We start from the raw sequence: 23,239 nt of genomic DNA, 5'->3' as shown, positions 1-23,239 counted from the left end.
TGGAGACATGTCCCAGTGTACTCTAGTAAGCCAAAAATCCACTGGACTATTTTAATGTACAGCTGCCAATAGCAAAACATATGACTTGACAGTATCTTTAGCATGATAAAAATGCAGTTCCAAGTAGTTAATAATCAGATGGAGTCAAAATCCTATTTTGAAAAATAAACACAAAATGTTTCATTAACTATAACGCTGAACTGTAACATGGTTCTTAGCCTGAGCTGCCAAAAAAAAATGTATTAGTGGTCCTAAGGGCAGGTGCATAAATTAATGCTTCTATATTTTCAAGAAATGTTTGGTAACTTCTTTATTTACCAGTAGGTGTCACTGGAGTCCAGCAGAGAGCTATTATTACTTTAAAACATCTTTTCTGCTTAATCGAACCTTTACTTCACAGAGAAACACTTGGTATTTGTACATGTTGACATACATCCAATAAAAAGGAAGAACTGCAATCAATGCTCTTTCAAATATGTGTTTTCCTGTCTCAGCTACTGATAACTGTTGGTGGATAATTCAACAGATTGAGAAAGAATTCTGAAAATTTTTTTCTCTGCAGCGTGCCTGAATCTGGTCCAAGCTGATAATGACCAAAGTGATTATTTGATGCAAAGGTGAAGCCAGTTAGCAGTGCCTGTATGATTACTCAGCCCTTGCCCAGTCTTCCATTTGGAGGGCTGGGGGGGAAGAAGATGGAAAATCAAGCCAAAAGACCTAAATCTTCAGTATTTTTGGCACCTGTGCTGAAAATTACAGAGAGTCTGGGAACTGAATGGGACAGGAAGGACCTGTCAGCCACAGAGCAGCTCTCTGCAAGACTGAGAAAGCATTTAGCAAGGAAAACTAGTGGAAGCTGCACTTTTGGTGTCTGTAGGTACCTACCTCTGGAAATAAGCGGTACAGTCTACTGATGTCAGATGTGTTTTTTCTCCAGTCTTCAATGTAAGTTACTTCCAAAGAATACAAAGAATCTATATAATCATGTGTCGTTAGTTTTATGCACCTGTACTTTACTATATGGATGTTTCTCTGATGATCTGGATCTTGCTTCCTATACCTTGCATTAAAAGACACAGCACTGTGCCAAACAAGACTGCGTAGGATTGAGCTGAAATAGAGCATGGAATGATTCTTTTCTATTTTAATGAACTATAGTTCTTGTCTGCTATGTGTTTGCTAGACAGGTGACCAGCAAAAGTATTTTGATTGAAATGCGCTTTCAGGTACGCTCAGGTGTTTGCTATCCAAAAGGCACAAAAAAGCACCGAGTAGACACCTGTGGTTACTAGATAATGTTCAAGGCACTTGATATCATATATCAAAAGACAAAAGGGGAGTTGGGTTTTGTTTTCCCCCAGGTATAGTAAAAGGCTTATTCTTTATGAAAACCACCAGGGAGACATTTTGAGTTAGTTGAAGCAGTCTTAGTTTGAGCCTAAGCTCTTGCATCAATACATTCCTCTAATCTCTTTCAAATGTTTACCAAGAAATGACTGTGCTACACAGTAACCATTTATCTCGGAAATTCAAGATTGCACATCCAATAGAAAACTATAGCATAAGGAGGCTGCTGCAGGCCAACGTATTATTAGGATAATAACGTGCTTTTGGACAGTAAATGCACTGCCTGTTTTCTTGCCCTTACATGTGGCTAGATCCAGTAATGAGTCATTTTTCTGATATGCCTAAAGAACCATTCAATACCCAGGTTGTTTTTAGCCTTTTGTTATCTTCTTTAAATACATTTCTGAAGTACTCTGCCACCACTCGTTAACGGGCTCTCTATTGCATGCTGTAGTATGATCTTTGACCATTTCACAGAACATGGTTACGTTGTATGCAATGAACCTTGTCAAATGCGGACACGATTGCAGAGCTGGCACACTGTATGGCCCTGGATGTACCAGGGTCTTGTGCAACAGGCAGACAGCATTGCAGCTTTCTTCATGGTGCTGCATTGTAATTTGAATAAAGGTGAAAGTAATTTGTTCAGGGCTGTATTCTGGCAGGAAACTAATGAAGTCACTAACTGATATTTTGTTGCCTCCTACCGTCCCATGAGGAAATCTTCCTTGAATTATTTTTTTTAATTTTCATTTTATCACCTTAATTTGCTAGACAGTACATTAATTCTGCCATGACGTTCAGGGACACGTCCATCCAGTCCTCCTTAGTCCCACAAGTTTTAATTCTCTGTGGATTTTCTTTTCCAGTTGTAGTTTATGTTGCTGTTCTTTGTATCATCACACACAACCCTCGAAGGCCACACGTACCAGTCTCAGTGCAGTAGCTTAGTTTTTTGACCTGATATTGCTATGGTTTAATGTTTTGTAACTGCTGTAAAAGTGCTTAGTTACTGGCCAAGTTCTACTCTTTCTAAAAAGTAGAAACAAGTACTTGGGAAATACAAAGGTGAAAACAAAAATCTTGTAAATAAAAATTCAAAAGGCAATTGAGTGATTATAGCATCTGCATACAAGAGCCACACACAAACCTAATAATCAAAACTGAGAGAACTAAGGAACATAACGTATAAGTGCTGGTCACGTACGTGCCCTTTTTAACTGGTGAAGGAAGCAAATTAGCAAAATAAGCAACAGAAATGGCTGCTACCCTATCGCTGGAGGAGGAACAGAATAGGACAACAGTCCCACCAATGAACTCTTTATAAGAACAATTTAAAACACCAATTGCTTTGTTGCATTCCCATGTTTTCCCTTCCCCAGCAAGCACTGTGTTGGTGCATTTTGGTAGCCTTGCTTAAGGGCTGCTGCCATGAAGACAGACATAAATTCAATAATAATGTAAAACAATAAGTTCTTAAAAGAAGAATTGAAAAAAAACCTTCAGAGAGAGGATAAGGTTGGTATTGAATCTGCTCCTCCTATGAGGCTGCAACAGATCTCGGGCATTTGAGAGATTCAGCCCCCTTTTATTCCATAACAAAACAACGGAAACTTTACCTGACCAAGGAACCTAGACTTTCCTTGCTGCTTTTAAAGTCAGACTGCATCCTCGCTGCAAATGAGGTTGTTTTTTTTTTTTTTTTCCCTGAAACACCTTGGCACATTGTAAAATCTTCATGGGAAACAGCACAGGTGGTTACTTTCTCAGCAGAGCTTGCTGAGATACACTGCATGGCAGAATAAATTTCTGACCTTGACACTTATAACAAGGTGAAAGCTGCTTTGTGCTTTTCCCACTAGTATTTCACCACAGGTTTTTCCAGTAGACTTGCAGGCTGATCACCTAGGGAAAAAACCTGCACAGAACAACCACTGAGAATTTAGCCGTAGGTGAGTGACTACTGTTGGTTCATCGAGTAAAACTAGTCTTTCCAGAGGCTTTTACATTGCAGAGACGATGCTGCCTCTCACATGATTGCAACAGAAGGGTGTGCAGGCCAGAGAGAAGGTGGAGTAGCACAACTTTTTCTCCTAGCTGCCTGGGCCTGATTCATTAGTGCCACAATCCAGGGAACTCTTTTTATCACAGGGAACTGGCCCTTTGCTGCACTCCTCTAAGTGTTCCTTTGTTCTGTCCAGCGGTGGTCGTTTTAACCTTTCATTTACTAAACTTAATGCCTTGGTTTGACCACCTCATATGAGGAGACAGCTACAATATAATGCAAATACTGAAAAACATGATCCAAAACTGTATAAAGATCCCCTATTTGAATGCCTTTCAGTCTTTCTTCTCAGGGTTCAGTGTCAGAAATTAGCAGTATGCTCTCCATTGGAAATACCTCACTAAGAAAAGACGTATTCTTGACAGAAATCACACTTCCCTGTACACTGGCTTGCAGATCTCTCCTCCCTCTCCACCTGGGTACGTTCTGCTTTATGGTCTGCTCTGATCCAGCCACTGCAGCTCTCAGTGCAACCCAGCCGTTCTCACCCGCTCCCATGCTGCTGGTGGTGTTGCTGAACTTCCTCCAGCATGCATTAGTAGCAATACTAATGTGTAAATGACTATTTTCAGAGCTGTTTCAGAGATGTTGACTAAAGCATGGTAATTAGTTACTTAATGTGTCTCTTTACCCTCCCTTCATCTTTGCTATGCAAATAGCAAGGGGGAAATTCTAGCCACAGTGAAGCAAAATGGCAAAGCCCTGAGTGCTCTCACCCAGGAGTGCTGGGTGACACTTGAAGGACAGGAACAGGAGGAGACTGACATTTTGCAAAGAAAAAGAACAAACACACTGAAATGTTTAGCATTTTAAGTGTCACTAATTGGGACATGAAAGCACTGCAGCAGCTGTGAGTGCAGCAAGAGCAGCAGGACATCCCCTTCTCCCCCATCCCTTCCCACCTGGACAAGAGGCAAGGAAGGAAGTACTATAGGCAGCTGGAGAGAACTTGGGAGGCAAATAGTGACTAGGCTGAGACACAGAAGAACGGGGAAGAGGCAAAAGAGAAGATGCCGAGTGGACTGAGGGCCCACTGGCTTTCATGGTTCTGAGGGGAGTGGTCTGGGCATGAGGAGTAATGGGGAGAGCCTTTCTGTGAGTTACTGTTTCTTCTGGGGCAGTGCTTTGCGGGGAAGCGGGGCAATGGGTTATTGAGCTTATTCTCCTTTTGTGGGAAAAGGAGTGGAGCAAGGATGCATTATGCTGTTAATTCATGTACTTGATATGAGGATACCTAGTGCTGTGGTCCTTTTAAAGTCTGTTTGTAGCATCACTTTAAGCTGATATTACTGTCAAATGCTAGTTTTTGTCCAAGAGGCAGCACTGAGAAACCTTCCTGACAGCTTCTGGAAGGATATGACTGCCTTCGTCTCCCTTCCAGAGTATCTACTGTATGGGAAACCTTCCATTTTCCTACTGTGTTGCCTCCATTTTCTTTTGGAAGAAACTGCAACAGTTTAAAATGTTTTAATGGCTGCCTCAAGACTGAATTATGTGAAAGGCTCTGTACTAGGCTACAGCTCATTTTGAAAAGTCTGTGTTGTTCCCCCCCCCAGAGATCTCAGAACCTCAAAAAGAGAAGTGGGAGGGTTCTAGATTGAATTAAGCGGCAACATATTCAAATAGCTATTCTGTCCTTCTTATATGTTCCTTCCACTGTTATACTTTTATCTCTCTTATCTTCAGCTTTGATGTATTTGAGCTGTGTTTTTCAGTGCTTTCTGACTTTGTAATAAATAAGAAAGACGCTAGTTTCTCTTGCAGGAGGGAGTAATGGAACGCAATAGGAAGCTGTAGGACTCACTTTGGCTTTAGCAGAAAAGTTTTTAAGATGAAAAAGCTAAAGTTGTTAGATGGCTGCTTACTTCCCACTGCTGTTCTCACGGAGGCAAATGCCAAACTGGAGTATTTTGTGTGCTGCTTTTTTGTGAAGGGTTTCGTGTGGTTGGATTTTGCTTTAGTTTTTTGTGAACGAAGATGGCAAATATCAATAATATAACGCCACAAAAAGCTTAAGATGCCTGTTGAATTCCACCCTCTGAGAATTAAACCTACCTACTGCCAAACGTAGATGGGATTTGGCTTTTATTTGCTCTGTCTTGGCACTTGCATATTTGAGGTAACCCAGATGAAAATGGAAATAGCAAAGCTTAACATGTTAATTGGCAAGCTTATTGAGTTACAAGGTATGAAATTTTCAAAAGTATCTAAAGTAAGTTAGGTGCAGAAAAATTGGCCCATCTCTGCTGTTCTTGAATATAACAATGTTTGTTTCCTATCATCATCTAAGTAAAAGGTTTTATTAGACTTATAGGCTTCTGCATAGGCTTCTGCTGATACCCAAGATAGGATAGGCAGCACATAAATTAGTCTAATTTACCCTCTGTTAGTCCTGTGGAATTCCATCATGACCATGAATCTGCAGTGTTTTAGATTACTCTGTATGGGGATTCTACAAAGATTGAAAATACTGTTGGAAATATGAAGCTAGCCCAGGGGGTATAGGGTGTGTGAGAGCTTTCAAATGACATCCAATTACGATCACTATACTGCAAAATTCTCTAAATTACTGTTTAAGTGACTTCTGTAGCCCAGGCTTTAAGTTAGAAAGATATTTAACTTAATTTTAACTCTTAACTTAACTTTATATCCAAATAGAAACTATTTCCAAATAGCTTCTTGGTGTCACTTCCTTACTCCGGGCATATTCTCTGCTTTTTCCTGGTTCTCAGAACAAACTTTTTTTAATGTTGTAAAGAACTCCACAGAGCCTCACAGTATTTTGAGCTCTCACAGTACTGTTTTTTCCTCTTTGTCTAACAGATCAGTTAATCACCAAATAAGGCTTTTAGACTCACGCAATAGTATGCAAAACGCAAACTGGTTTAGCTATCCATTTTACTCTTGAAGTTTAAACAGCTAATTAGTAGCTCTGATACAAGAATACTCGCAGGAAAAAAAAAAACCCTCTTGCTTTTTGTATTCAGATTATGTATTTTAAATTTGTAACCTGTTTTCAGTAGCTCTTCAATAACTGAGTCAGGTGGTTAGATAAACTTGTAAGCTTTCTTTGAAACACAACACAAACCTCAACTGTATCTTAAATCAAGCTTGTACAGCTCATCACAAGGCCCAGTCTATTTTATCTTCACTTTCCCCAGCACCAGTTGTATACTGGCTTTAGAGAGCACATTCAGAGTGTGTTTGTTCTTCAGAAGTAATACCTAAAAGCTACGAACACATCGATAGGTACCAGGTAAAGGGCAAAAATCGATTTACTTACAGGATCACTAAACAAAACCATAGCCTTGCATCTCTTTATTGCGAGCCAGTAATTTTGCATTGGGTAAAGGTAAAATTAAGAAAAGGTAATGTTTCTCAACTAGAAGTATCAAGACAAATGTAACCTTTTCTGTGCAGTGAAATCAGCCTCTTTTTTTTTTTTTTTTTTTAATTCATTTTGCATTTGGGATCTGTATTTTAAAACCTTTCCTCAAACAACAGATGGCTAGTATGCTCACATGTTGTGAAACCATTTTAGGTTCCAAGGTTGCAGAGGGTTTTTTTGTTTTGCTTTTGCTTTTTTTTTTCTTTTCTGAGCTCCTCACTCCTCTTAAAAATTACCAAACTATCTCTGTGAGTATGATGTTCTTTTTTTAATGCGCTGCTTTTCTAGTAGCCCATCCTTAGTTTTCTATTCCACAAGTGTTTTACGAAATACTGCTTACAGAATGTAAAATAGTGGATTTGGGGATTGTTTGATGAATATACGCATTTGCTGTATGACACAATCTCCATGAGTATTTTTTCACTCTACACAGAGGGTATCCTTAATTACAGTCTCAAAGGTGTGCATAAATATAATGTATGTGGGTGGATGTAACTGCTTTGTATAAGCCAGCGCTTGTGGAAGCAGGAGCATGTGAAAGCCACTATTTCAGCCTGCACGATGTTCATTTCATGGGACTTCTCTGCAGAGCATGTTTCCTCCCTGGAGCGGATGTAAAGGCTGGGGACGGTGCAACCGCTGTGAGTACCAATAAAGTGCTGCCATGAGAGGAAGGGGCTGCTTTCCCCCGGGTGCGGCTGCCCGCTGCCGCTTGGCATAACAAACTTTTAATGGAGTCGACGTAGGGCTGCTTCAGTGCCCGCCGCGTTCCCGAACTCCTGAGGAGGGTTTTGACCTTAGCGCAGGCCGCCCCGGGCGCTTCCTGCCGCCAGGCCGGGCCGCAGCCCCGCCGGGCCGCCCCGCAGCGCGGGGCCGGGGCTGCCCCGGGAGACCATGGGCCCCGCGCGGGGACCCTCTCCTCGAGCCGCGGCCTGGTCGGGCGCCGGGGCCGGGCGCCACAGGCGCCGGACCGGTGTGCCCGCGGCGGGCCCCGCCGCCCCCGCCTTCAGAACCGCAGCGGCGGCACGTTCCCCCTTCCCCGGGGGCGCGGGCCCGAGGGAGGCCGCCGCGGGCAGGCGGCGGGTCCCGCCGGGCCGCACCGTCCCGTCGGGCCGCTTCAGGCCGCCCCTGAGCGGCTGAGCCCCCACAGCCCCAACGCAGCGGGGGCCCGGCCGCCGCCTCCCTCGGGCCGCGCCGGGGCCTCGCGGGGCGCCGTGCCGGCCGGGAGGGGCGTCCCCCGCTCGCCCCCCGCCGGCGCCGGGCGGCGAACTACAGCTCCCGGCAGGCGCCGCGCGGGGCGGGCTGGCGTCAGCGGGGCGGGCGCATGCGCCGCGGCGGCGCGGTCGGTTGAGTAAGGCGGGGTGCGATTGGCTGCGGGCGGCGGCCGGGCGTGGGACGCGCAGTGACGGAAGGAGCGGGGCAAATGGCGGAGAGATGGTCCCGGGCCCCGTCCCGAGAGCGGCGATAATCCCGGCGCGGAGGAAGCGGCGCCGGAGGAGGCGGCGCCGGGGGCCCTAACGCCCGCGCCACCCCGGGAGGGTGCCGCCGCCGCTGGGGGAGGGGCGGAGGCGTCCCGTCGGCGAGCGCCTCTCGCAGGCGGCAGATCGGCGGCCAGAAACCGCGGCGAGAGCCGCATCCGCGGCGCCGCCCGGAACGCGCCGGGCCTGCGCCCGGGACCCGCCGCCCGCCCGCCCGCCCCTGCCGCCACGACCGACGCCGAGGTAGGTGGCGGGGGAGGAGGCGGCCGGGGGCGGCCACCCGGCGCCCGAGGCCTGTGCGGGCCGCGGAGCAGGCCCTGGCACCCCGGCGGGCAGGAGCCGCCGGCCGCTACCCCCGGCGCCGTCCTGCTTCTGGGGCGGTGGCGGCGGGCGCCTGGCGGGGCGTGGGGGACAGCCACGGCCGCCCCCGGCCCGCCGGGAAGTTTTCGGGGCGGGAGTCGCAGGACTCTGCTCGGGGCTGAAGTGCGGGCTGGGGCCGGGGGGGGTGGGGGGGGAAGTGCGGCCTGCGAGGCCGGCGGCTGCCGGCGGGCTCTGCCGTTCGCCCCGGGCCGCGGGAGGCGCGGGCTGCCCCGCCGCCCGGGGACTTGTGTAATGGGGGTTGGTTTTCTTGCGGGGCGGGGGGAGGGGGCCGGGGAGGAAGGGAAATGACATCAGAAATCGCCGGGCGTGCACGGTGGGGTGACCCGGTTCCGCTAGCACCCCCCTCCCCCCCCCGCCGCAGGGGGCGGGAGGAAAAAAGAAACTGTCACCGTGGGATTTCATCAGCTGCTTCTGCCTCCGTGCATTTAACCTATTTTTCTTTCCTTCGATTATGTAAGAGGAACGGTGTAGAGAGGAGCAATGAGTAGGGATGGCTGATGGGCTTTCTGGGGAATTATCGGGTTTTTTATGTCTACCTGGTCCGCCGAGTTAGCTCTGGGAAATGCGGGAGAACTATGTTTTGTTTTTTTGCTTGTGTTGACATTTCTTGCACTGCTCCAAATATTGCAGCACAATGCAGGAGAGAGAGAGGCAGGGAGTGGAAACAGAGTGAAATTGGCCAAGTTTTTAATTTCACACTGAGTGAAAAGCAAGGGAGAATTGTAAGTAAAGAGTAAAAATCCTGTTCTGTTGATGTTCTCGTGTAAGGAGGTACATATGTATTTTCTTATCTCTAATGTCAGTCTAAGACATGAGTTTATAGAATAGTGTATTTATATTTTCCTGATACTCGTCTTTTAACCTCTTTATGTCATATTGAATACTTACTTAAGTTTTGACATTTTGATTCAAAACTCCTTATGAGATGATCTTAATTTTTAAACTATAGGAAGATGTAGATTGAGGAGCTCTACTTTCTGAAAATGAAGTCTTCTTGACTACAGGAATCTTCTTTTTAAAACTGCAAGCCACAAGTCATAATTTAAATCTGCCGTTATGTTTGCAGATGCTGGAAGTGTAGTGTTGGAAATACTTATTTTAGTCAGGGTTTAGGGGGGGAAAATGTGCTGGTGCTTAGTGATTTTATTTTTTTTCTGTAAAAGTTGTATAGAAACTGATATGTTAATAAATATTTCACTTTAGTTTCTGTAGCTCTAAAAACTGGCCTTTCTGGTGTAAACTATTTTGGTTACTCTTAGCAGTATTTTCAAGCATCAGCAAAATCAAACTAGTAAGTTGAATTTGTTTTGCTGTTCATTTTCTAAAGTATGTGGGGAAGTTTCAGGTTTGCTTTCGGATGGAAAAGAGGAAGTTAGAGATACTTACAGGGGAGCAAAAAAAGAAAAAGTTTGGCAATGATGTGTTTGGAGCAGCACAGAGTAGGCTGATGACACTGTGGAGAAAAAGAGAATGGAGATGGGGTTAAAGAGTAACATCTACTAGGAGCAACCAGAAGCAGTCTGCAGAATGGTGTTTCACAGTAGAATTCTGGCCAGTGGATAAGCATGTGCCTTTACCACCCATCTACTAAACTGCTGGGGAGAAGACTGTTTCCCAAAGTGGTTGTTCCTCTATCTCTTCTACATTGCAACACCATCTGTCTGGTAAACTTCTGTAGTTCAAATTTGATACTTTTAATTCACTTAAAATTTGCTCAGACATAGATGACCAGATGAATTGCTCAGTTCATGTGATAAGTGAAGGGTGGCCTGGTCTGGTAAAGAGAGACTATTATTAGTGAGGCAATCGTGCTAGTGCGAAGTGATAGAATGACCGGTCTGGTGATTTTGGCAGAAGCTAGTCTAGCATGTCAGGTTGAGAAACTGTGAGTGTCGAGATGAAAACTAAAATGTGGAAGACAGACAGTATACCACATATTCAGAGGAATAATAATAAAAACAGTTGTCTCCAACAAATAGATCATGTGATAAGTTTATTACCGATGATTTTAAGTGCTATTTGTCATATACTTTACTATATATGAAGGCAGTTGACACTTTAAGAGTAGGACTTCTTTGATTCTGTAGCTTAAATAAATGCCTCCCTTTTTTAACAGACTTGTTTCCAGCATGGGGAGTAATTTCAGAGAGAAAGATGGACTTGACTAGATTCAGACTGACTATAAAGAATTCCAATTTCCTATTCATGTTTGGACCAAAAAAAAAAAAAAAAAAGGAGAAATGCTGGTTTACAAAGTGGATATGATCGTTTTATTATTATGTTGTCATTTGTCCAGTAGTCAAAGTACGTGTTTTGGGAAAAAGAAATAAAAAGTGGTCTGTCTTCCTTGAGTTAAACAAAAATAGGAATAGAACACATGCAGGGAACTGTTTAAATGTGTTCCTGTTTAATCTGTTCATATTTAAACTTTATTCTTCTGAGAGAGCAAACTGTGAATTGGGCTACAGTTGTAACAGCCAGTAAACAGTCACGGTTTGTGCTGGTCTGCCTGAGGTGTCCTCCATGTTCTTAGAAATGGATTGAGAAGTGTCTCTTTGTTCCCGTCCCTTGATCAATCAGATTTACTCATGGGAGGTTGCTATGTACCAGTCTGGACCATGACCGTGCAGATGGCATAAACCACATCGTATTACCAAATAATATGCTTGCTAAGTAAGTCTGAGTGTGCGAGAAGAACATGGGGTGAAGTTGTCATCGTTATTTGTGATTAATTAGTATTTAAAATATCTATAGCGACTTGAAGTATTCTGACACGTTTTTTTATTTAACTACAAAGAGTCTCTTTAAAGCCATACTGTGTTATTGGACTCTAGCAGAGAGCTGCATGTTCAGATGTGGTGAAAATATTGTTTAGTTTTCTGCTGATATTTCATGAAAGCAGTGCCATCTATACTTGCAAATATAAAATCAGAGCAAAGCAATACCGAAAATAATGTATTCATAGCAGATTTTTCTTAAGGATCCATTGTGACATTGTTTTATAAATGTACAAGTAACTGAATTTCGAGTTAAGTTGGTAGATACGTTACGTATCGCAGAAACTTTTGACATAATGACATTCACATGTAAATGAGTTACTCTATAGAAGGAAGCAGATGATATATCTGTTGCTTGTGTGAAATGTACATGCCTGGTGCTCGTAGGCCCAATAAAGAATGGAAGTACAATTATTTGTACTAAAAAGTCGGTGAATTTGTGTTTCTTCTTTCTTTTCCAACAGAGAATATGAAACAGGAGCCAAAATGACATCCCGATTTGGAAAGACTTACAGCCGGAAAGGGGGAAACGGCAGTTCCAAGTTTGACGAAGTATTTTCCAACAAACGGACCACTCTTAGTACAAAATGGGGAGAAACCACCTTCATGGCCAAATTAGGACAGAAGAGGCCCAGTGTCAAACCAGATATTTCCGAAGTTCCTAAAAAACCCAAAGTTGAAGATGAGGTAACAGAGGATCCATTTGGATTTGACAGTGATGAAGAATCTCTTCCTGTGTCTTCAAAGAACGTGTCACAGGCTAAAAGCTCCTCTCAGCTGGAACCCAGTGAAGCTGCTCAGTCTGAGGACTTCACTCTTCTACTTGAAGCCAACAGCAGAATTAATCAGCCAGACAGTGGAGAAAACATTGCATCTAGCAAGTGCATATCTTTTGACAACACTGTTCCTCTCTTAAAAGAAAAGAGCACAAGCAAAAATGTGGAAGATGGAGAATGCAGAGGCAACAGTGCTAAACTTGTAACTGCAGGTACGTTTACTCAACTGTCCAGATCTGTTATTCTCTGATTTTTACTAATCTACATTTAGACTTCATGTTTTCAGGGGTTGGTGAAATGCTCTAACAAAACTGTGGACAATTAGTTCTTAATTGTAAGAAATTGTAAAGGGTACGCTATTTAACTAAAACCACCAGGAAGCATTCTGCATTTTACACGTTGGTCTGAGATCCTTGGCCCTCTAATCATTATGTCTGCAAATTGAGATACAGTGCTTTAGATTCAACGCAGTATGTTTAGTCCACGTTGAATAGAGTGGAATAATAATCTTCTAAAATTTGTTCTGAGCTCAGTGCATTTGTGGCTTTTTTTAACATGTAGTATTTTGAAGAGTGATGAATTGGTAATAACAGAACGCTTTATTCTTAAGTTGCTGGCTTTAATTTAGTGCGGGTACGTCGTTACTACCATGCAGGTGCAGATATAGCTTACAACCTGCCTTATTTAATTATTTGGATGCAAAAAGTAGTTTTCTGAACTTCAGTTGCACAAAGGTATATTATTTTTTTTTAATTAGCACATCTTTATCAATGTATACGTAAAAAGCATCAGACCTATGAAACAGCATTCAGTCAAACGTCTTTTAGGGACTGTTTTCAAGCTCTGAAGTGTTTGTAAGACATCTTAATACTTTTGAGAGGGAATTCACAAACGCCATGGAGCTGAACATTGCTGTAATTTTGTTCAAGTCATTCTTAGACAAGATCAGATGTTATTATATCTCATTAGAAGTTTTCATATAATGGGCTGATTAAACCACAGCTTCCAAAATTGGGCAGAAGATCACATTAGATGAACCTTGATGAAGATGACACCTACTGACTCGCTCTGGGTTACCATAATCAACTTTAATGAGAACTTATGTAACTTTGAATTCTCAGATATAGTTGACATAACCCTAGGATCAGAAATTTCAGTGGACTTGTTCAGTTGTAATACAGTGGACAAGAAGATACTGAATAGTGGAAGGTACGCATAGCTCAGTTATTTGCAGGATAATTTTATTAGTGATATAATACAAGAAAAACCAAGAAATATTGATTTGAATTGTAGTTTGACAGACACATTGGTGGGACGTGTAGTTGTCTTTTGATCTTACTCTTATTTTTGCTGCTGAAATATTTCTCATTTTCATATGGTTTTCTGCAGTTTATTTATCTCTAAGTATAATCCACCTTCAGCCTGGAAATACCGTCTATGTTTTGCTGAGTTTGAATATAGTTTTCTCAAGAGATTGAATTGTTTCATCCCCCAATATTTGCAAGAAGAACTAGTAATGAGTTTCCTTGATTGTTAATGAGAGATTGTAGCAGAGCAGGTTTCACAGTGAAATGGTTTCCACGTAGAAGAGCTTTGTTAGAACAGTATTTTTCAGGTTGGAAAAGAACATGAGAGCTGTGGGGAGAAAATGTGATAGAGCTCTGAAAATTCGTAGTGCGTGAAAGACCAAGAGGAACAGACGTCACCAGTTTCATTGGTGCTTCCTGGTTCCAGTATTGTGGAAAATAATAAAATACGGTGTTTAGCGCAGGAAAGCTTTTTAATTTGATGCTTATTTAAATTCTGGAACTCCTTGTTAGACAATACTATAAATATATACAGTTCTAAAAGGAAGAAAGCTGATGAATCTTGGTGGATAAGGCCATCAGTGGCTATTGAGTGTGGTGATGGTTTGGATGCAGAGAGAGAGGTTACTTAGACAAGAGTTTACTGAAGGAATTCTGTTCTTGCATGCTTTCCTGAAGTATTTGTTACTGACTGCAATTCAGCCAGAAGCAGCGAAGGACAAGGTGGATCTTGATCTGATGATACTGTTCTTTGAGAATCTATTATGTTCTCTTTACACTCAGTCGAATAAAGATAAAAACCCATTTCATAGCTTTCTTCAGTAATTAAATTCAACTGAGAATGAATCTTTCCAAAACACCCTAGGAGGGTCTTTAAATAAGGGTAAGGAAGCCAAGACTGTAGTTTTGGTGATAGTGTTTATTTTGGACAGTTAGTGTAAATGAAACTTGGATGGTTTAAGCAGCTGTTATGCTTGTGTGTAGGCTGATCCAAAATAAATAAAAATTGTCTCTGAGTACGTCACTCAGAATATTGAGCAATTAGAGATAGTAGTATAGTTAGCCAGTGTAAATGTAGGTACTTCAAAGACTTCTTTGTTAGATTGACTGTTAAGTAAAGTTTGATGCTATGGAGAGAGTTAATTTTATTGATTTGGGGGTGGGGTATGGGTGAGGAGGGAACTTGGGGGAGAAAAACTGAGTAACAGTTAAAAGGTCGTTTCTTGTTGTGTGGTCTCCTAAGGTGTAGTGTACATACTTCTACTGCTTACCTGTCCTCGCCTTCCTTGTAATTGTTTTCCCCTTCCTGGTGACTCTTGAACTCCACCAGGTTCAACCAGATTTGTTCAAAGGGCTTATAGATCCTTGAGACAGCAAGTTCTAATATTCCTGAAGAGAAGAAGGAGGAAGGAAAGGGCGGGGGGGGGGGGGCAAGCAGATAGAACAATATTAATATTCCCAGTGTGGAGATTGCAATGTGAGCTCAACCTTAACCCACATACAACGATGTATCTCTAGGTATAGGAAACTAGGCTATATTGGTACTGATGTTCATGAAAGTGCTTGGTAACTGTTTTAAGTGCAATTTGCTAGTCCTTGTCCTGATACTGACTAGGCAGTGCATGAATTAAGGTCTCGAGACTTCTTTACCTAGGTGAAATAAGGTTAGCAATTAGAATAAGGTGAAAAATGTGACTTAACATGGCTATGGGCAAGCTGAGAGCTACAGTTTAGCCTGCTAATGCTGTTCCAAATGCATTATACTGCCTCAATGGCCATTTCTTTGAACATTAAAATGAAGGTGATGCAATGTCAGTTAATTTTAACTAATGTTCGATATTAAAAGGCAGTCTATTTTTTGGGTTGTTTTAATAATTGTGCAACCGTGCAACACAGTTGAGGATCTGTACCTTTTATTTAGAATGGTATGACTTACTGGTCTCTTTTTTTTAATAGCCTTCAGCTATTGCTTGTAACAATCTCATTTTAAAGGCTTTGAGAAACTCTTAATGTGGAAAGCTTCTCATAATCTTATCCTAATGTTGCTTGATCAAGACTCAATACTGTCAGAAGAATGTTCATGAGTAATCCTGTATGTAACAGGTAATTTACAGATAGTAGGAGTTCGGGTAAATTAGAAATAGCAAAGGAGTATTCAGTATTAATAGTTACTGTTAGGTCACTTTTGTTAAGGTAGAAGGACCTGGTAGCTAGAAAGTAAGTCGTGTCATTGGAAAAATATTATACTGGTAATTCATATCAAGCAAAAATGCAACAACTTACAAAGTGAGCTTTTTTACGAGAGTCTTACAGTAGGATAAGGCGCAAACCCACAGAGCAATGCTTAACTTAGATTTCTGAAACACCTTGGTGGGTTTTTGTTTATTTGTTTGGTTTTTTTTTTTTTTTAACTGTTAAGCTTATTCTGTAAGGCATAAACCCAAATAGTATTTCACACTAAATTCACCTGCATGCAAGCTTTAATATAAAAACACTTACGGCCTTGCAGAGCAAATTGTGAGGTGCTAGTTTTAAAAAAAATTCTAATAACTTTGTTCTTAGAATATTTATGTTAGCTTGTGTGTGGAAATTAACGTAGTACGATTTTTCAGATGAAAATTAAAGTCAAAGCTTGATGACTTCTAAAAGATGGTATGGCATTTCATAATTATATTAGTGTATGAATACGTTTCAAATTGGATAACTACTTCCCCTACTCCAGCTATTTCAGTTTAGGGAAATACTGCTTCTGACATTCTTGTCTGTGAGTTTGCGTTTTGACTCTGGATGTTATGATCACCTGCGGTCTTTTGCTTGTGTGCCATAGTGCTGAGCTCTGTAACTCAAGCCTTTGGTGGGTCAAGTCCAAGACGTTGATGCTGTTCATCAGAGGAGGCACTTGGGTTGAGAGATGTCTCAAGTGGTTGGATGATCTCTCTTATCTTTGCACACCTCGTATTTCTGTTTGCGGACTATGAAATAATATTACTTATGTTAATTCTAAATTAAAATATTAGGTATTTAATGATGCTTTTAACCGAGAAGTATTTTAATTGGGCATGGATTAAGTCTGATATGTTTTAAAGCCTATGAGTTTATTTCTTGAAAATATATTTTGCTTGCTGTGGAGAAATAGCAAATAGAATGGCTTGAAATGTCTCTTCAGAATGCAGAGCAGGGTAGGAATAGTATATCTTTCTGCTGTGTTGTGATGCTAAGTACAGATTTTGTGGTTATTGCCTCGGCAGTGCCCTTTGAGGCTTTTTAAGATTAAAAGGACAAATTATTGCATGTAAAGTATTTGTGATACTTGCATTTTTTTTTTTCTTAACGTTCAGAGTAATTATGAAAATAGCTATTCTGCATCTCTTCATTTGTTACTATGTACTGGTATTCAAACAAGTCTTTGTTCTGGAAGTAGTTTTGCTCTTGGTGCTATGAGGAAACATTTGCCTGTTGTCTGCTATTCAGCTTTTTGTGTTTCTAGGTAGTTCTTAATGCCCTCGTTTTTCACTTGGGGCTCACACGCATATTGGTAAGAAATCAAAATGGCAAATGCAGTCCTTCGTAATAACTTCTGCTGGGATTCAACTGTGCTTGACTACTTCATGACTCAATATGCAGAATCTAGTTGCGTTTAGTTGCTTGGAAAGCATACTGAGTGAATAGAGTAATTTGCAGAAAATGGTTGCGTTGAGAAGATGATCCTTCAAGTCACCAGGTCTGTTCCCGACAGACTACCCTGATAGTACCTAAGTGAATGTGTCTGCAAAGCCTCTGCATCCTGATTATGTGGGTGGGAGAGCCCTATCTTTAGAGTTAAGTTTCAGCTTCTCAAATGTAAGTTTGTTACGTAATTACATTTGACAACAAGATTTGCCAGGGTATTTCTTTCAAATTGTTTTAGAGCTTCTGTTTTGTGTTTAACAGTGACATGGACATTTAAGATAATAGTTGGGTCTGAGTAATCTTATCTTTCTTCCTCTGCAGAGGTGTTGAGTGCAATTTATTTACCTCTTGAGGAAGAACTTCAGTTTAGTAATCTTCTGTCCAAAAATGGCGCAAAAAGTTGGGGGAAATTGAATGAGGTCTGAGCGTTTGGCTGTCTTAGGAGACAGCTGGCAGCAACCATGATTAAAAAGAACTGCAGCTGTGCTCTGGCTGGCTCAAAGCATTAAGAAACTGATAGTGGAGAAGGGGAAAGGTCTGCCAGAAAATACGTATGCCTGTAGAATTTCAGCATTATGAGGTTTGTTTAGATGGCAGTAGTTCTGCTGGGTTTATAGCTAGCTGGGGTTTATCCACAAGTTCTCTCTTCTTCAGTTGTTTTTGTTATGTTTCGCCCTTGTTCAGGTATCCCTTCTCCCCTTACACACAGAATTTTCTTGCTGTGTCAGTAGCCCAAGTTCAAACTAGTGAGATAACTGTTCTCAGTTTTTTTTGCTTTGGTATGACTCCGATACTTCTTTGAAGATTTGGTGGTGTTCTTTTTTCCTTGGGTGTTTTTCAAAAGTCTGACATGACTGAAATTCTGTTTAAATAGCAGTATTTATACTGGTTTGCTAAAATAGCAATACAGGAAAAAGACCCCAGTATTTAGGAAGGAATATTCTGATTTCTGCAACATATTTTTCCTAATGACAGGGAAATGTATACTATGTATGTCCACGTACAGAGCACATGAAACTTTTTTCCTTTAATCTATAACTTCCCTTTTCCAAACAACAGTGAGATTCTCAATTCCTTTTTTGGAATCCATACTTTTAAAATCATTCTTTCTTCATGGACTTGTACAATGAAGAGTTAGTTTTTAAAAGGTCAAACTTTTGACTGCTTAACTTCTTTCATGTTTAAAAAGTTGGAATAACTTTGCATTCAAAACAGTTGGTCAGTGCTTGTAGAAGAAAAAAACCTGTTAACGTGCATACTTCTTAAGTGGGCCAAAGCATGCAGGAAAGCAGAAAACGGTTGGTAAGGAAGCCATTTCAGGTTCAAACTGACGAGATCTTATTAGCTGTATGGAAAATGTTTTTCAAGTTCAAACTTAGCTCAAATGTTCTTTTAAGAAACTGCTACTGTATTCAGTAAAGGGTTTCAACATATTTAAGAGTAGTGTCTGAATTCAGACCGACGTAGCCTAAGGATACATTTGTTTTGACAGTTATTAGTGCTGCTATATTAGAATATATTTTAATACTTTTTTCATAAGGGCTCACACTACAAAAGTCAGTGGAAACAAGGTTTTTGGCACGTGTCAGCCCCTTGTGTTGCCCATGACACTTTGTCTGGTTTTCCCTGCGAGGGGGAAATAGTTAGCTTCCTAGATCAGCTTTCTCCTGCTGTGCTGAGCAAAAGATGCCCTTCTGAGCTACCAGTGAGGAAGAAAGTGTCTGTTTCACTGGACTTTCCATCAGAGGTGAACACATGATACAGCTAGTTCAGGCCCTGACAACTCTTGTGTTAAAGAGTGAAGCAGCTCTTCTGACCATTAGATTTATTGTTGCACAATTTCTTGTCTCTTCAGGACCATTTTATTTTTAGATTTCCGACCAAGTAGTCTTGCTTGCGGTGTTGTAGAGTTCTTCAAGGCTTAATTCTTTGTTGGAAGACAAAAAGTAGTTTTCTTCTGTAGGAAGGGGTTTTAGCATTGTTTACTAAAACTGCAATTTGTCCTTCATTTGAGAGAGTTGTGGACTTTGCATGCAAGTTGGATGTGGGCGTTGATAACATGCTGTGTGGTATGTTGGGTTTTTACATAATACCAGTGTCTGTAGAGTCACATCATAATTTATATATTTATCAATATGGGTAGATACAGATGTGAGGCAGTATTAAAAAAAAGTCACGTTTGTCTTGTTAGTATATAATCACCAGAAGAAAAACAGACTTTAAAGGAATTTTTCAGAATGTCGTAGAAGAGTTTCAAGCAAGATTAGAAAGAAGAGTGAAGGAGGAAAGATAGTTATTCCAGTTGTGAAAGACAAGCTCTAAGACTATAGGTACAACTTGGACAAAAATACTTACCCAGGGAAACAAAAAGGGTTGAAGTGCAAGGGCAGTTGTAGGGCTTTAGTTTGATGGAAATTGAGAGGCTGGATATAGCTGATGACAAGTAACCTAGGTCAATTCTTAGTTACATTTCAGTTGGAGGAGGAAATGCCTTTAGTAATGAAGGACTAAATGAGTCATTTAGAGGTTTGATGTTTTTCCCCCCAAATGTTTGCTGGGAGGGCAGTTGTGCTGAGCAGTGCATTATGTGTGGTTTGGCCAGGTACGTGTGTATAGATTGGTATGAAGGTGGTATTGAGATATGCAGTGACTTAAGATACAATGAAAGATCAGCAATCAGGCAGAGTATCTAATGACTGCTAGCTGAAGAGGTAGAAGAGGGGAAAAGCAGCTAGGTTGTTGCTTCAAAAAACATCATCTTCCCATACCTTTGAAAATTGCGCCTGAGATCAAGGCAAGTGATTAGCTCCCTGAATATTTTCTGCACAAGAGGGAAGGTGGTCAAGTCAGCCTGCACCCCTGTGAAAGGCTTCCATTTCCATTGAAGTACAAGGATTTGAAAAAAAAAAAAAAAAAAAAAAAAAGCTGTACACTGGCTGACAGCAGGTATCATTTTTGCACCAGCATAAGACAACCTTTCAGAATGCCTGCTGGTAGCATGTTTTCCCAGTGGAAAAAAAAATGTGTGAGGAATTACTTCTTATGGCTTAAACAGGGGTCCAAGGTGAGAAGCAATAATGCGGTGGTTGGGGTTCAGCCTCTCACAGGGTGGAGCCAGGGCATGGTGGGGTGTTGTGCTAACAGCAGCAGCAGTTCATGTTCTGAAAACGTGAAAATCTGTTAGGTTCATGGAATGAAAATAATGGTTTCATAGAGATACTGAACACTGTATTACCAAACTGAAAGGCTGCATCTAGGTGATTTGAGAGAAGAAAGCTGCTGTCTCACAAGCTATGTGTTTAGCAGAATAGCTACTCTAACTGAAATGATGTAATGTGATTGAGAACTTCTTTCATATGCAGTCTTAATAAATAATAAATTCAAACCTTTCCTATAAATTTGCTTAGAATTTTGATATTCAGGGTGCTGGAAAGGAAACAAGAAAAGCAAAGTATTCTTAAGGAAAATAGTTCTCTGATGTCAGTAAATCTAAATCTCATCACTTTAGGGGTTTCTGTGGAATTCTTCTGCAAAAGAAGATGCCACTTAAAACATCTGCAGAGGCACTGTCTATCCAACCTGCATGCAAACTTGTTGGGAACTCATTTTGATTCAAAGACAGTAAAGAACCAGAATTACTTAAGAATTTGTAATCATAGCTATGGATGTGGTGGTTCTGTAATTTTAGCTATTTTAGTGATTGTCAACCATGAAACTCATCTTGAGAGTCTAATCTTCTGAGGCTCTTTACGCTTCTTATCTTCTGTTTATGCCTGCTAACAGGCACTGCTTTTCGAGATCTTATGGGCATCAATGGATAATGACAGATCTGAGCAAATTTTGTCCATTTCTTAGAATTGTGTATTTTATACCCATAAGCTTTTTTCTGTGTTTCCCAGCTGTTCAATCATTGGCAGAAAATGGATCAAAGGAGTTTAGTCTGTAACCTTTTCTCCTTACCAACCAAAACATTTCATTTCCAATGTAGAGTAGAAGAGAGAAACTCTAATGAAATTCATTTTCTTATTTGGAGAAAAACATGGCTTCTCTGCAGTTGCTACTTTTCTGTCCAAACCAGAGAAGACACTGAGTGCGTCTCATTTGGGCTCTCTTCCCAGAAATCAGGAATGTGATACGAGCACCTGGTAAAGATTCGTCTTTTCCTTTAGCTTGGTCAGCTTCAAGCTGTAAAGTGATGTAGCTTTATGCTTGGGAACATTGATGATGGTGTAATGGAGCCGTAATAAATGTTTCTGAGTGTTCAGGAGCATCAGGCAGAGCTGTGGCTCATAAGGAGCTTAACAAACTGTTCCTTACATCCTGTGTCAGTGGTCTGCTCCTGAGCTGTAGCCTGTTAATGTATGTGCCCTCAGTAGCTGGAGGGATCTAAAGGCCCTGGATGCTTTTTTCCCTGCTATGTTTCTGCCTTCTTTTCCTTGGTGTTTTGTTTTCTTGCTTTTACATCTGTCTTGGTAGTCAGGTGTCTATTTGAAGAGAAACAAAGAGGAATATAAAATTGGCATCATGCCACCTGCCTGCCCTTTTAAAGATTTCATTGCTTCTGACTAACTTTTATATTATCTATACATTTGCAATGAATTCTGTGGATTTTTGTGGCTAATACTAAAAGAAACCTAGTTTAAGTTTGTAGATTTGTTTCGTGTGTATAATGATCCAGTCATGTTCCTTTTGGTATTAAAATGAAGGCTTCTACAGCTAGTTACACAGCAATGAAGGAGCATCAGGTCTCATGCTACAAAAGCTATAGACGGCAATATGTCTTTTCTTTGTACCTTGGAGGATGCTTTGGTTAGCATTCATCGAGAATTGCTAGAAGTGAGAGAAAACTAACCTGGAGTTCAAGTTAGTAGGGATAACATTTAATACTGGCAACTCTTCCATGAAGTAAATAGAAGAAATAAATGTTTATTTTGCATGTGATAATATTTTGACATCTTAGCATGTTTTCTTAGCATACCAAGGCTAATATTGACTGTCCTATTGTTTTCTTCAATTTCCTAACAACATTTGTACTTGTTAACCAGTTTTGATCAAACTGAGTGGTACGGAGAGATTTCAAAAATACAATGCTATTTCAAGTGTCTTGAAAAATGGTGGAGTGAAAAACTGAGTTGAATTCCTTCACCTGTTTCCTTACCTCTCTCTTGTCTGCATGCTGGTAAGGAAAATACGGTTATAACTGGGTCCCTAATCCATTTGAAAAGGCAGCAGCAAGCTGGCTAGCCAGCACATGTTGCTGTGCATGATCTGCAGTGTGTGCTGTCTCCTGCCTAGTCAAACAGATTGGTGTCGAGGAGGCTGCAGGGGGTGGTAGTTGTGTTGCGGGGCAATGAGCTTTGTTTCTTCTGTGAGCCCCAAATCTGTTTAGGACAGAAATTTACATTAAGAGACATTGTTTCACAGCCTAAGAGACTGCTCTGTGCTTCAAGTAACTTAAAAATAGCAAATAAGGTTCTGCTGCTCTGTCACTGAATCGTTAACAAAAGCATATAGTGTTTGACTTTAGGCAATTAGAGTTATACCATTAATGATGATTTGATTTTTATGGAGCTGAAAATGATGTTTTCAGACTTAGAGCCAAGCAACTTAGTCTTGTAACTTAAATGGAAATGAAATTGAAATGGGGACTAGGCTGGAGGATACATTTTTTGATGCTTGGTTTGGATTAAGGGGGTTTTTTTTTTGGTTTGGTTTGGTTTTTTTCCAAGAAGAGTGTTTGGTTTCTTTAAGGATTTTTTTCCTTCACTTTGTTTTGGATTCCGTCTTGGTATATGCTGTACCCTAAGGATCAGGGTATGAAATTGTTAACTCTTGCAGCTTTGGTAGTTGACGGAGTGTTATCTTTTCTCCAAACTTCAGTGTTTTCTCTTCAAGTAAGAAGGCTCTGTCAAACTTTCAATCTCCTATGAGAAATGATAAGAATTGTTTTTATGGCTTCCCCTTTTTTTGCATTAACCAGCTCACTGCTTTAGGCCCTGCCTGGAACAGGTTTTGACCAAGTTTGAGTTAATGCAGCAGTAAACGCCATTA

The 23,239-nt window shown here is 41.2% G+C and overlaps 1 protein-coding gene across 4 annotated transcripts in view; it reads left to right on the top strand.

The window, feature by feature from the left end:
* Positions 1-8,166: 8,166 nt before the first annotated feature.
* WAPL (WAPL cohesin release factor) overlaps positions 8,167-23,239 on the top strand; it is a 72,414-nt gene continuing 57,341 nt past the window's right edge. For 2 of the 4 annotated variants that reach the window (XM_087764479.1, XM_087764477.1), the window contains exons 1-3: positions 8,167-8,521; positions 11,240-11,332; positions 11,901-12,424. In XM_087764479.1, coding sequence (XP_087620605.1) covers positions 11,322-11,332; positions 11,901-12,424 — 535 coding nt within the window. In that variant the 5' untranslated portion in view covers positions 8,167-8,521; positions 11,240-11,321. Of the gene's footprint in view, positions 8,522-11,239; positions 11,333-11,900; positions 12,425-23,239 lie in introns of those variants that run through there. The other 2 variants (XM_087764478.1, XM_087764480.1) reach the window with 2 other exon arrangements.

The sequence above is a fragment of the Nipponia nippon genome, unplaced genomic scaffold, assembly GCF_047370975.1.
Source record: "Nipponia nippon isolate SJK-2023a ecotype South Korea unplaced genomic scaffold, ASM4737097v1 scaffold_3, whole genome shotgun sequence".
In the NCBI taxonomy this organism is placed as follows: Eukaryota; Metazoa; Chordata; class Aves; order Pelecaniformes; family Threskiornithidae; genus Nipponia; species Nipponia nippon.
The sequence above is the reverse complement of the archived record's forward strand: the minus strand, read 5'-3'. Positions and strand labels throughout refer to the sequence as shown.